The sequence below is a fragment of the Carettochelys insculpta genome, chromosome 18 (genome assembly GCF_033958435.1).
Source record: "Carettochelys insculpta isolate YL-2023 chromosome 18, ASM3395843v1, whole genome shotgun sequence".
In the NCBI taxonomy this organism is placed as follows: domain Eukaryota; kingdom Metazoa; phylum Chordata; order Testudines; family Carettochelyidae; genus Carettochelys; species Carettochelys insculpta.
Window position 1 is genome coordinate 10,426,205 of NC_134154.1, and position 13,938 is coordinate 10,440,142.

At 42.9% G+C, this 13,938-nt stretch overlaps 1 protein-coding gene across 1 annotated transcript in view; it reads left to right on the top strand.

The window, feature by feature from the left end:
* Positions 1-13,938, top strand: part of PI4KA (phosphatidylinositol 4-kinase alpha) — a 111,204-nt gene that overhangs the window by 81,806 nt on the left and 15,460 nt on the right. The window contains exons 38-44 of the mRNA XM_075012485.1: positions 368-447; positions 603-796; positions 2,994-3,084; positions 4,105-4,272; positions 4,837-4,890; positions 6,444-6,564; positions 6,879-7,008. Of these exons, the coding sequence (XP_074868586.1) occupies positions 368-447; positions 603-796; positions 2,994-3,084; positions 4,105-4,272; positions 4,837-4,890; positions 6,444-6,564; positions 6,879-7,008 (838 nt within the window). The remainder of the gene's footprint in view (positions 1-367; positions 448-602; positions 797-2,993; positions 3,085-4,104; positions 4,273-4,836; positions 4,891-6,443; positions 6,565-6,878; positions 7,009-13,938) is intronic.

A 13,938-nucleotide genomic window follows, 5' to 3' on the forward strand; every position in this document is an offset into this window, starting at 1 on the left:
AGTGTGCCAAAGCTCCTGGACACCAAAGTGTGTGTGGGCTTGTGAGGTTCCTCGTTTGTACATGTGCCAACTGCAGGTTGTTATTTTTATAGATTACTAAAGTGAATGTAATGCTGCTGAAGGTGCCAGATTGATAGCCCTGTAGACTTAACTCCTTGGCATGTTCGTAGAACAGGAACACAGATACAGCTGCAGAGTAGGCTTCCTCCCATCACAGCATACTTGGACTTGTCTGAGGAGAATTCTGTGCCATTCAGTCCCACCTCCTGTCTACTGAGACTGCCCATAAGGGGACAATTTGAAAGCTGCATTTCATGTATATGTAAAAATGCCCTCCAGCTGAATACATTTTCCCCTTCTTCTCAAGGGATGTCTAAGAAGACTAACAGAGGTACCCAGCTACACAAGTACTACATGAAACGGAGGACACTGCTACTTTCTCTGTTGGTAGGTCACCCTTCTGTTTCACAAGAACATGAGTGAGAAATAGATTTCTAACATTTTTAGTTGCTGGAGCACAAATATGCTAGCCTAGCATTTGAGAAAAGCCTGACTTATTTTATCTATGCCTGGAAAGCAGCTTATTTTTCTGTTGCCCTCAGGCTACTGAGATTGAACGTTTGATCACCTGGTACAATCCACTCTCCTCCCCTGAACTGGAGTTGGATCAAACTGCAGAGAACACGGTGGCAAACTGGAGATCTAAGTACATCACTCTAAGTGAGAAACAGTGGAAAGATAACGTGAATCTAGCATGGAGCATTTCCCCTCATCTTGCTGTGCAACTGCCTACCAGGTGAAATGTAGCTCAAAACACAGAACCAACATATGCTAAATTCTTCGATATCTGGCATGCATGGGTCCAGGGGGTTGCTGGACAGACAGTCAAATATTCTGTATAATACAGAGTTCAGTACTCACGCTGGATAGGAGCGCAGAGGAGCTCCAAGGAGCGCGGTGGGGTGGAGCATTGCTCATGTTCTCGGTTGTAGGCTGGCTGTGGGCTGAGGCATGAGCCTGGGCAGGACAAGACAGGTTTACAGCTGCCATCTCTCACACTCAGGGTTCTGCAAAGCCCCCCCATGGGGGGAAGTAGGGGAGGAGAGGGAAAGAGGCACCATGGGGAAGGCTGCGTCCAGCTCTGGGGAGGGAGGGAGAGGTGAGGTGGCACTGCAAGGGGAATTGTGTCCTGGCTCCAGGGGGCGGGGAGGAAGATGCGGGACGGCATCATGGGGGAGGGAGCTGCATACGGCTCTGGGGGAGTGGTGTGACGCTGCTGGGGAGAACTGCATGTGGCTCAGGAGTGCGCTCCCCCGCCATCACCTTTCCCCTTTAAGAGCAGGCAGCGAGATGTTGAGCCTGCGCCGGAAGCAGCTGCTGTGCTGGGAGACAGGAACAGAGAGAACAGAGGATTGTGTGAGTACAGCTGGCTCCCGCCCGCTGTCTCCTGACCAGACTACTTGGCTCTGAGTTATGCCAGTTATTTGAGAGTGCTGGTTACTCAAATACTGGTTTAACAAGTTTACTGTAATTCCCTCCGCATAGTGAATACCCAAGCATCAAATTTACCATCTCTTTACACCTCATGCATCTCTGTACTGCTGGCTGAGACCATTAAACAAAATGAACCAGACTGCTGAAGAAGCTCACCCATTTCATGAGTAATTAGAAAGCTTTAATGGAGCCCGAGTTCAATTCTTTTACCATAAAGCCCTGATGTAATGGTTTAGTTGGAATGATGTTCAAACAACTTCACATTGTTTCAGTGGCCAGGGGGCGTGGGGTTAAAACTGTGTTACAATAAACTTTCATATCTAGCACCTCCGGGACTGGGAGGTTGCCAGATATTCAAATATTCCAGATAATAGAGAGGTATGCCTAGCAGTGCATAACACTAAAGAAAAACAAGATTAGGTATTAAGAAACTAATAAAAAATGTATGCAGAGTACTTTATTTACCAACAGCAGTAGTATGGTCCACTGTAAAGTTATACTATATTTTCTGTATTTATTTGTATATACTTTCACTATAGTGTACTTAAGGAAAATGTAACTAAAATATATTTAAGGTTAAAATGTCGGTTATCTGAGGGTTCTGGATGATAGAATGCTGGATATGAAAGAATTTACTGTATAAGCCTCTTTGAAAAGTGTATTTTTGGCATCAATTGGTTGGAACTTTAAAACAAGTCAGACAACAGGAGTAGCTTGCTTAGCCCCCAAAGAAGAAGGAAGAACTTTGCCTCTTCCAGCATAAGCAGAATTGTGGAGATAGGTTTCCATAGAGTCCCACGGAGAATTCTGTATCCAGGAAGTTTGTGACAGGTGGCAGCAGTGAGTATTATGAAGGCAAACACTAAAGTTACATCTACACTAGAGAGTTTTGTCACCAAAACCCAAGTTTTTTGTTGGCAAAACTTGTGGAGTGTCCACACTAAAAATGCATTCTGTTGACATGCTGTTGGCACTTTTGTCGACAGCCTTCTGCCTCTCCCCCATGAAGCAGAATGCCTTTCTCAATGCAATCTGTCACCAAAAAGGCTGTGTGGACACTCCAGGAGACCCTCTGTCAACAGACAGGGCTTCTGGGTCACTGGGCAGCCCTGTCTGCTGTTCTTCTGGTTTGCCATTCTGTCGAGAGAACAGCTGGGCAGTCCAGCCGCTCTCTGTTGACAGAGTGGATCAACAGAGCGATTCACTTTTGTGTGTAGCCGCAATTTATGGACAGAACTTTTGTCAGAAGATCTCTTACAACAATAACTTCTTTTAACAGAGCACTGTAGTGTCGGCATATCCTAACAGAATGAGGTTAGCTATTTCTGGCTAACTTGTAGGTTTGCCACTATGTATGTTCCTTATTGTGTATGGATGTCACATGGTGTATTTCTGTTAATAAAGCATCTGATCCTATTTTTAACTGTTCCGTCTACATGAAGTGAGACTAGAAGCTCACTGTGATCTGCTAACACATCCGCATTCCTGATTACACTTAGATTTAAGAACACTGAAGCTATTGGAACAGAAGTGACCCGCCTGGTTCGGTTAGACCCAGGAGCTGTTAGTGATGTACCTGAAGCAATAAAGGTAATTAATTGTAACAATAGTTTAGATTATCACGTTGCCCAAACTCTGCTAAGAGCTGCACAGACAAGCAAGAGCACATAGCCTTTACTGTGGAAAATTTACATAGTAACTTTAAATGTGACTCAGCAAGTGAGAGTCATAGGTAAGGAAACTGAATGAGAAGATGAGGGTTACAGAAACAAGATTGTTTCCTTAGGTTTTGTTGTGCTCACATCTTGTTTACAAAGTATGTTCCCCAACGTAGATTACTGCATCTGGCGATTTTTCAGCCTGAGAGTTAAATGATGCAGGTTTGACGTCATTGGTCCATCATTCTCGCAACCTGAGTGGTCCTGTACTGGGATTTTGCCAGATCAGTGAAGGTCAATGATCCCCTCTCTGGCTTGCTGTCCCCACTTATGGGCTCCCCTTCTTCCTGTTGCTTGCTGTGTTCCAGTCCCTACAGCTTCTTGGCCATGGGTCACCTGCCTTCCCAGCCGTGACCCTGTCTGGGAAACCACCCACTTCTGCTTCCCTGGCTCTGTTTGGGGAGCCACTTGCTTCTGCTTTCCCTGGCTGGGGGACTGCTTGCCCCCTGGCTGCATATCCCTACTTCTGGCTTCCTTGCTGAGCCACTGCTCCCAGGCCACAGCTTTCCAGCTGCTGCTGACTGCCCTGTCACTTGACCCAGCTGGAGCTCCCACCAGTTGCCATTCTCCCAGCTTGTCTTTCCTCCCAGCTACTGGGGTTCTCTGGTCCTGCAACATCCATGGTGTTTCCAGATGGAAGACTCGTGGATTTCAAAGGTACGACCTGTACCAGGCTTTTGTCTGAAAATAGAACACCTTATTCTCTTTCATATAGCACCTAAAGATACAGAACACTTAATTAGCAAAAATCGATTCAGGAATCACTTATTTCTGTGTTGTAGCAGACTAGATTGTGGTTTTGTAATTGTGAGTCAAATTTATCACTGGTATGTGCTGCACCAGAAATAACTTTGGGCCTGTAAGTTCATCCTGCTCCTTTTCCTGCTTACAGTACCTGGTTACGTGGCACACAATTGATGCAGATGCCCCTGAGCTCAGCCATGTTCTGTGCTGGGCACCAACAGATCCACCTACTGGCCTTTCGTATTTTTCAAGTATGTACCCACCTCATCCTCTAACAGCTCAGTATGGAGTTAAAGTCCTGCGGTCGTTCCCTCCGGTAAGAGACTATGTTGCAGGAGAGATCTAGAGAAAACATACTCATGTTCAGTAAGGACTTGGGGATTTTATACCCACATGTCTTAATTTCATTAGTGTGATGAACCAAAATGATATTGGGAGGATAAAGTAGTTGAAGCTGCAGCCAGAAATACTTGCATATAACCCATATGATTTTGGCTCTGGTGTTTTGAATTGTGCTTTCTGTCAGTTGTTCTGTGCTGGCATACTTGGTCTGTTTTTTAAAGACTGCATGTGTCTCAAACTGCTCCTATGAGTAAAATCACTTTCCTTCAGTGACAGGTATTGTTTCTGGAGCTGTGTAAAACTGGGGTTTTTGAATAATTGTCAGAATAGTTGTGAAGATCTGAAACATACTAAGTCTTCATCAGCCCTGTTAATGGCATTTCTGCCACACCTGGGTGGGCAGAGGGTAATCGGCATGCACGTTCAGCTGAATGAAGAATGAAATTTGTGATGCCCAGGCCTCTTTAAAAGAAATAAAACACCTTTCCCCTGACATTGGTGAAACATTTTTTTCTCTGTTTTTCCTTTTTTTTTTTAGGATGCTATTTTATTCTACATTCCACAGATTGTGCAAGCCCTTCGCTACGATAAGGTGAGAGCTTATAACTACTGCATGATCCAGGCATTTTGTTGAGAACATTTTCAAAAGACTTTTTATTATCTCTGAATTAAAAGAAGCAGAATAGCCACTATTTAGACTTAAATGATACTGCATCATATCTAGTAGATCTTTTTTTAAAGACGGATGTGTTTCAGAGGCACCTGTTTGATCAGCGTAGCCCACATATATTAAACTTAAAAGTAGCTTTCAGTAGATGTGAGGTTCTTTGTGTCATGAACCCCTCAGTTTAAGGAGTTGCGTAAGCAAGCTTTCTGTATGCCTACAATAGATATGACTAATAGCAGAAAAAAAACTAGAGGTTGAAAAGTAGTCCTTCCTCTGTATTGCAAAGTGATATATAGATGGATATAGCCTGGATATAGGTTATAGCCTGTTCATGTTGGAGCTTGTGGTAAAACTCTCATTGGCTCCATGCAAGCTTTCCCATCCACACACAAGCTATTTTTATTCTGGTCCATGCAGCGTGCTTAAATTAATAGCATAGATAACAATGTGTAGTGGTTCTCCACATTGTTAGTGTCAGTGTGTTCAAATGTCCTACTGTCATTGATTGTGCTGTGCATTGGATTAAAGCATCATATCAGGAAATCTTGCTCCCTGATGTCATAATCCTCAAACCACAGAAAGCACTGTAAAAGGAGCTGTGTGACTGTGAACATCTTAACCTATTCCTAGAAAGCACAGACATCTGTTCAGAAATTTCTGTACAGTAAACCCCCAAGATACATGCATGCGACTGCTGCCCCCTGGAAGGAGTGGTTTCCTGCTCCTGTCAGGGGCAGCAGCCACTCCTGTTGGGGCAGCAGCTCGGAGTCAGGCTGCCGTCCCTGACAGGAGGGGGAAACTGCTCCTGTCAGGGTGGCAGTCTGACTCTTGGCTGCCACCCCTGACAGGAGCGGTTTCCTGGTCCCTGGAAGTGGCAGGGAGCTGGGAACCAAGTGGCAGCCTGGCTCCCAGGTCCTGCCAGCAGAGGAGAGCCAGGAGCCAGGCAGTAGCCTGGCTCCTGGCTCCCCACCGCTCAAGGGTAACTCCCAAGTTACCCAAAAATTCAACTTACACAGGGTTGCCAAGAACACAACCGTCGCATAAGTTGGGGGTCTGCCATACTCCCATGTGGAACAGACTGTATTAGTAGTAGTAGTATTTATAATACCCTGACCACTAGAGACACCAAACAAGTTCAGGTGCCCATTATATTCTTTTCAACAAAATAGAAGATACCTCTGTAGTCCAGAGCTTAAAATCTGAACACGAAAAACAAACATGGAAGAGGGAAACAGGCACAGAGATTGAAATGACTCTTCCAAAAACAAGTTAGCGACAGAGCCGACAGTAGAATCTAGGCCTTCTGACTCCTAGTGCATTGCCCTGTGCACCAGATCATGGTGCCACGCTTATGTTCCTGGGGAAGCACTCAAAGATATCACCATTGTCCTCTTTCCAGTCTCGAAATATGTTCAGATGTTGATGGGAGTGAGCTGTGGCACTAGGCTTTTGGGTGACCTGAATTTGTGCTGTTGCAGATGGGCTATGTGAGGGAATACATCCTGTGGGCAGCTGCCAAATCCCAGCTTTTGGCTCACCAGTTTATCTGGAACATGAAAACTAATATCTTCATGGATGAAGAGGGACACCAGAAAGATCGTGAGTACTGCATGCTTGGGCCTGTTAGCTTGAATGTGTCTTTTATTCCCAGCGTCACAGATGAAATCCCCTCCCCCCCACTCTCACCCGCCATCATCTTTTCCTCAGGCGTTTTGAATCTTTTACTTGTGCAGCAGATAAGATCCATTTATTGAAGGGTTTTTCCTTGTGGAATTCAGCGAAGTAGGTCCATGCATGCCTGTGTTTTGTGACTGAAAGGAAAATCTCCCCTTTTCCCTCTTGTTTGTTAAGGCTCTCTGTGGGTAGGGATTCAAGGTTTCACTCATGCTTGTTTCTTTTGGTTATGCACGCAGCTGACATTGGGGAATTATTGGAGCAGCTAGTGGAAGAGATAACAAGTTCATTATCTGGACCAGCCAAGGAGTTCTACCAACGGGAATTTGATTTCTTTAATAAAATTACCAATGTTTCAGCCATCATCAAGTAAGTGTGGGAGCTGAGGAGATGGAATTGTTGCATAGCTCCCCATTCTGCTAATAAATGTAGTCCTGAATTGAGGACTTTGTTTTGGGTGAGATCTGAGCCTATGAATCTCTAGAAAGAGGGTTTGTTTTTAAATTTAAAAATTCAGAAGTATCCAAAGTTAAATAATTTTTTTCCAGCAGATTGTGGCTCTGTGCTAGTAAATAAGGAAAAAAAAAATTTGCTTTGTATTTCTGTTGATTTGGATCTGGCCAGACATGGGAATGCTACAAGTGAGCAGTAATTTTTCTAATAACCCCCAACTATCTGAAATATGCATTATGGTCCAAACTGCAAAGATATGGTGATAGATTTAACTTTGGTTTTAAATTAATCTGATTTATCTTTTGTTTTGCAAGCAAGCATGGGGAGTTCAGTGTTGGTGGAATGATGTCCTGTAGGAAAGTGCAACTAGGCAAGAATGAAAATACTAACACAACCGATGCTTTTGTGCCTGTAGAACAAGTCATACAGACCTAGTTGGTGTTGCCTGCCTCATTAGAATGGACATTTGGCTAGGTTAGAAGCTTTCTCCTGGAAAGTTAGCAGAGCTTGCTTCCCCCAGGCAAAGCATTAGTGCCCTGTAGAGGTATATCAGGGTTTTCCATTATTTTCTGCAAATTACAACTTGCTGGAAACCTTTTGTTTTGGATGTAAAGAGCTATAGAGCGCCAGTAAATGATACACACTCCGTTTTAGTAAAGGCTCTGTCAAAATTTCTCTTTCTTCCTGAAGTCATTTCTGTTTGTACTGTAATAGAAACTTGATCCTGTCTACATAGCGGAGTTTTCAGTCACAAAGTGCCATAATAATCCACTTTTTCTGGATCAGCCGACCAGCTTTAATGGATATAGATAGTGATGTGTCTTGCTAGATTTTGTTATCACTTAATGAATGTGAAACGTCTGTTCACGGGGTTTTGGAAACTAAGAGTAGCAATAGGAAGGCAGTTCAGTGGAAGTACATAGCAGATCAGTTTTGAAGGTTGCCAGAGGATGGCAGTGGGTTAGCACACAAGTTCATAAGCCAAGCATGTGCTTTGGTTACACATTTAAAATCTTCTCTGAGGTAGAAAATAGCTGAAAGCAGTGTAGAATATCTTCCCTTTAAACCAAATTGGTTTTCGCTTTTTAAAATGAAATCTTGCTAATTGTTAATTAACATTAGCATGTCTTAACACAGGAAGATCAGGCCAAGTGGCACAGCTGTCACAGGAGTCACCAGACATTAGGGGATTTGTTGGTATGCTGTAATGTTGTTGGATATGTTCGGATGAGATTTAAAGGGGACCATCTGCATCTTAGCTCCTGAAAGTCTTGGTGCCTGAGTGACTGCCCCACTCATTTTTAGCATTTTAAAGCTGTGAGAAAATATCTTAATAGCACGAGCTTTAAGCAGGTAGGCATTTTGCAACTGTTTCCATCTTCTACTCTGTTCCAGGCACCCCTTCAGCAAAGAGTTCAAATAGTGTGATGGATTGGGAGGAGGGAGGGGTTCTATAGGGCACAAATGTGGAAGAAGATGGGACCTAGCATGATTTGATTCTTAAGTACTGGACTCTGGTCTCCAGAGATGAAAAGCTGTTTATGGAACCATTACTGCACCATTTAGCTTCATAGGCTAAAGAGAGACTTTCAGGTACTTGACTTCTAGATTATTGTGTAAGTGTGTAACTGCATGACTTATTTCCACTGACCTTTGCCATGTGCGAATTGGATAATGTACATGCTTAAGTATAATTATGTGCCCAGTTACCTGATTTGCACCTTCAGTTGTTGTAAGTGTGTAAACAAATGAGGAATGTAATTATGCAGACATTTTACCTATCGCTTTGAAAGAGGTACAAACAAAACCAGAAAAAAGTGTTCTTTTATTGTGGAACAGCTGCCCGTAAGGGGAGGTATACCCATTATAGTTCTATTACTATAACTATGCTCGTAAAATTACCTGTGTAGACCAACCTGAACTTGCTTACGTGTATCTATGGCCAGTGCGTTAGAGTTAGGGGACTTTTTGCCAGAAGGTGGTGCATAAGACCTTTCCTCATCTTCTCAGGCCATGATATAAAAGGAAGGTGTTCTCTTCCTGCCTCTCAGTTCTTTCTCGCCACCTGCAGTGAGAACTGGGGCTTCTAACAGCATTTGCTTCAGTTAGCCAGTTTTTCAAAGTTCCTATAGTGTACCTAGTTAGAGATGGTTCAGTTATAGTGTTTCATATAGGCCCCTTATGGAATTCATTACAAAAAACAAAATCCCCAGGTTTCTAGCAGTGTGCAGGCCTGTTTTCTCTCTGGCGTGTAGGCACAAGAGTTGTTGAGGGCCTTGTGAGAGAGAGATGCCCCATTTGCACCTCCTTCACCACCGGCTCTCCACCCAGCACCCCCCTCCCCAAAAAAGGGTGTTCTGTCGTAAAGTCCACTTTTTGTGAAAAAGGCAATGCACCCAGTGGGCATCAGAACTAGGCTTGAAAGCAATGTAGTGAATTCAGAATCTGTGAGGAGTGCTCCCCCCGTTGCCCATGATTCAACGTACAAGTCTGATTGGAAATGTCAGTCTTTGCGCTCACCATTAGCTTCACTGAAGTCTGAATCTTCTCCTAGAAGACATTAATAAGTACTCTGGCACTGGTTCACACCACCACTAATCTAGACAACCACTGCCTCTGTCTGAGGCAGCACCATTGACTGTAGAAACTGATGTCTTCACCATGGCTAGGTTCCTTTTCATAATTGCTACCTATCCTGTCTATCTCAGCACTGCTGGAAAAACGCTTAGGTGGTTTGATCTCTCCTGCTCTGCAGACCTTTCCTGTCAGCAAGGGGTCTTTTGAGTCCCCCCCTACTGGACTCCCCTTTGCCACAGTCAGTTCTACTTCAAGTGCCTTAGTTACTGGCAGTACAGTTGGTGTCATCTGTATGGCTGACACCCTGAGCGCTGCTGGCACACTTAACATCACCAGTACAGTGATGCGTTATTATCCCTGACTACTTTGAAAACTTCATGGTCTCTCAGACTCATGATGCTAGCATCAATGACTTCATTGGCATTCCAGTCACCTTGACCCTTAGTTTCATTGAATCCCTGTGTGTTACTCATATCCAGACCACAGTGAACCCCGACGAGGATCACTCCTCACTATTCTGAAGAAATCTACATTTTGGAGTCTAAGAGGAAACCTGTATTCCTTCAGGGTCTTTAGTTACAATCAGTGCAGTACATAGTCTTCATAGGCACAGACCTTGATGTCACAACCCCCATGGCTTACCTTCCTCGAGTAAGGCTTTGATCTGTAGCCTTTCTTGAAAGCCTCAAGATCAACCCAACAGCATCCACATGTGCCTGCCTACAGTTCCTGGGCCACGTGGCTTTGTGCGACTAGATAACACCACATGCCAAGATTTCACCATTGCTATCTGCAGTCCTAACAAGGCCCTGCATCTAGTCACCCTCTGAACATGCGAATTTGTGTACCTGCTTGAGTGCTTCAGAATCTGGATTGCTGGTTAGATCCACAAAATGTAAGCGAAAGAGTTTAGTCTCTGTCCCTAGAACCAGCTATAGCTGCGGTCAGGGTTGGCAACCTTAGTCTGCTTCATTGATCACCCCCGGAAGTTTTTCACTTTACGTGTACTGGAACACAGTACATCAGACAACATTGCCCTGTTTTATCTGAATACGCAGAAAAGTGCAAGATCATCTTAGTTGGATGAGGGAATCCTAAGCATGAGAAACTGCATCTCCCTGAAGTTTTATTCGGTGATGAGCTTTTGTGAGACAGACACACTTCATCAGATCAATCTCATTTCCAATACAGACTGACATTTATAAGTACTGAGGATCAAAATAATGTTCCAGCAACGTTATATATGCCATTATGTGCCAACAATGCCCTGCCACTATGTACATTGGACAGACCGGGCAAAACCTTCATCAAAGAATAAATGGACACAGAGCAGACATCAAGAAACTCAATGCACATAAGCCGGTCAGTCGACGCTTCAGTGGAGTGGGCCCATTCTGTTAAAGACCTGAGAATTTGTGTCCTAGAGCATAAAGAATTTGAAAACAGATTAGAGCTAAAAAATTGTGAATTGGTGTTCATGTTGAAATTTGACACATTTAACACGTGGTATGAACAGAGACATCAACTACCTCATGCATTACAAGGACTGCTTCCCTTCCTTTGATGCTCGTAATTATCTCACATAGGACAATTAACATCCTCCCTCCACCCCGCACAATTCTATTTGATTTCCAGATTTTATAGCAATTTTTTTTATCCTCTGTACTTATAAATGTCAGTCTGCATTGGAAATGAAATTGCTCTGATGAAGTGGGTCTGTTCCACAAAAGCTCATCACCGAATAGATCATTTTGTTAGTCTTTAAAATGCTACATTTCTGTTGCTTTGTTTTGTTGGAGTATAGACTAACATGGCTACCTCTCTGTTACTGTTCTCACTGGAGTTGTTCTAGGAGTGAGAGAAACAACCGAGGATTCACTCAGCCTGGATTTCACAGGCCAACATGAATAGGTTTTCCACTGCGAGTACTCGGCAATAGGCTTGTTCACAACCAACCCAAACATCAGATGCAGGAGATTTTGCCACAGGATGGGCTGTAGCCTGGACTCCACTACAGATGTTTTCCTTCTCCCTGGATCCAGTCAATTTCTACATGGTTTCCTCCTAGTTCCTCTCATTCCAAGGGTACTCTGGAAGCTCAAAAAAGGCAAATCAAGTTCAAGTTTAATTTTCATGCCAGTGGCACAGTCAAAACAGCACATCACCTCTCCATCTGGTCATTGATATTTTTTTTTTCCTCTTCTTTCAGAACCCTAGCGCAGATCTCTTTATCCCACCCTCCAATCTCTTCATGCTGCCATGTGGGTGATCTCTGGTTAAATAGTCATGAGAAATAATGCTTCCAAGACATTCAGGCCATCTAGGTGAAGACCACAGAAGAATCCACTAGAGCCCCTTGTACAACTAAGTGGAAGAGATTTTTAATTTGGGCACGATCTCAACACTGACTTCTTCTTCACCCAGAAGTTAGACATGTTGAATTATTAGTTGCACATAATATTTTCAGGCCTTTCTGTTAGTTTTGAGGGAGTTCACCTGGCTGCCATACCTGTAGTACATCTGCTAGGATTTTCCTTTGTGTCTCACTCTCTGGTTTTCTGATACTTGAAACGTTTACTCAACACTTACCCTCTTGTGGCTGATCCTGGACCTAGCTGGGGTCTTAGTCTAGGGCTGTCCTAACATTTAAGTTCCTCCTCTGAACTTATGGTGACAAGCTTTTTATCTTCATTATCTATGAAGACAGTGTTTTTGGTGGTAGTCACTTCTACATTTGATTTACATGAGTGCACTGGGCACACATATACGTTCAGAGGAATCAAAACAAAAAGCAGTCAAGTAGCACTTTAAAGACTAGCAAAATGGTTTATTAGGTGAGCTTTTGTGGGACAGACCCAAAACCATTTTGCTAGTCTTTAAAGTGCTACTTGACTGCTTTTTGTTTTGATAGTGTATAGACAAGCACAGCTTCCTCTTTGTTACTCTTCAGAGGAATGTACATCTGCATAACGCATCTCTAAGAACAACATTTAATTTACAGATTAAAAAAAATTATATCTGTATAATCACACTAATTAATGCTTCATCTATATTAGTATGAACTCATCCTCCACAACCAAAATACTTAAATGGGTACAAAAATTGTATGTAGACCAAGCCTTTGTTAATTCCTTGGGCAAGGAAAGAGCCATCACATCAGTTATTTATCTTAATCTTTTGTGTAACATCCAGACCAAGAAAAACAACTTTCATTACTCAAACTGTTCAAGGCCTCCTGCTGCTCAAATTAAGATTTTGCACAATAAGCAAAATAACTACAGTGGAGAATTAAATATTTCAAAACCTTGGATTCAGTTCTGTTGTTACCAACTTTTTCTATTTTTTGGGGGGTGTGGGGGGGATTTTGCTGCTAAACCCGTTTGTGTCACCTTTTATACTAGGTGTTGCATCTCAAACTGTTCAGCTGTTTACTATGTGTAATTTCTATGAACAATCATAGCAATGTATCATTTTACCTGAGGTCCTCTTTTTCAATATATCATCTATTATATAAATCTTGTTTCTATAGAGTCATTCTTCTTATCTTCCTCTGAAAGATAAATAGAAGTTTGATTGTATTTTTTTTAAATGATGGCATTCAATTTTTTTATGTAACTCTTCCAACCCGTAACTTTCTCTCCTCTTCTTTCACCCTACAACCACAATTCCAGTGAAGAAGGACTTATGTAATATTTTCACATCCTTCACCTTTTCCCTGTTGCAGTACTTAAATGTTTACCCTATAGCTGAGGTCGAGGGATTGTGGAAGCTCCTGGGATGTTCAGAAATGTTTTGTCACCTTGGGTGTGCAGCAGTATCTGAACTCAGGTTCTGCAGAAGGGGATGAAATGTTTCTCATGGGATAAGGTAACTCAGCAGTGGCTCAGTATATCCCCTCCAGTTTTGTCCATGTTATGCCTTATTACGCTTCGTGCTTCAAACCATCCTCATGATCATGCTTGGCTGAGCAGAATTCTGGAGCTGATAGGTTCATTGTTTAATCAGAGAGAATGGCTTTTAAGTGTTTTAATGTGTTGCTGAATGGGAGCCAGGATTGAGAACTCAACAATCTTAGTTTAAAGTGTATATATTGTTTGGCAGAGAGGTAGATTTCCTATTTTGTCTAGGTAGCTTCACATTAATCATGTTATGTTGTTCTGTTAAGCTTTTTTCCTATGATAGCTAGTGAAAGACCATTTATAATGGCACACACTTTGTTTGTTTCTCATACTGTACCAATGAGAAGGGCTGCAGAGCTTTGAATCCAAG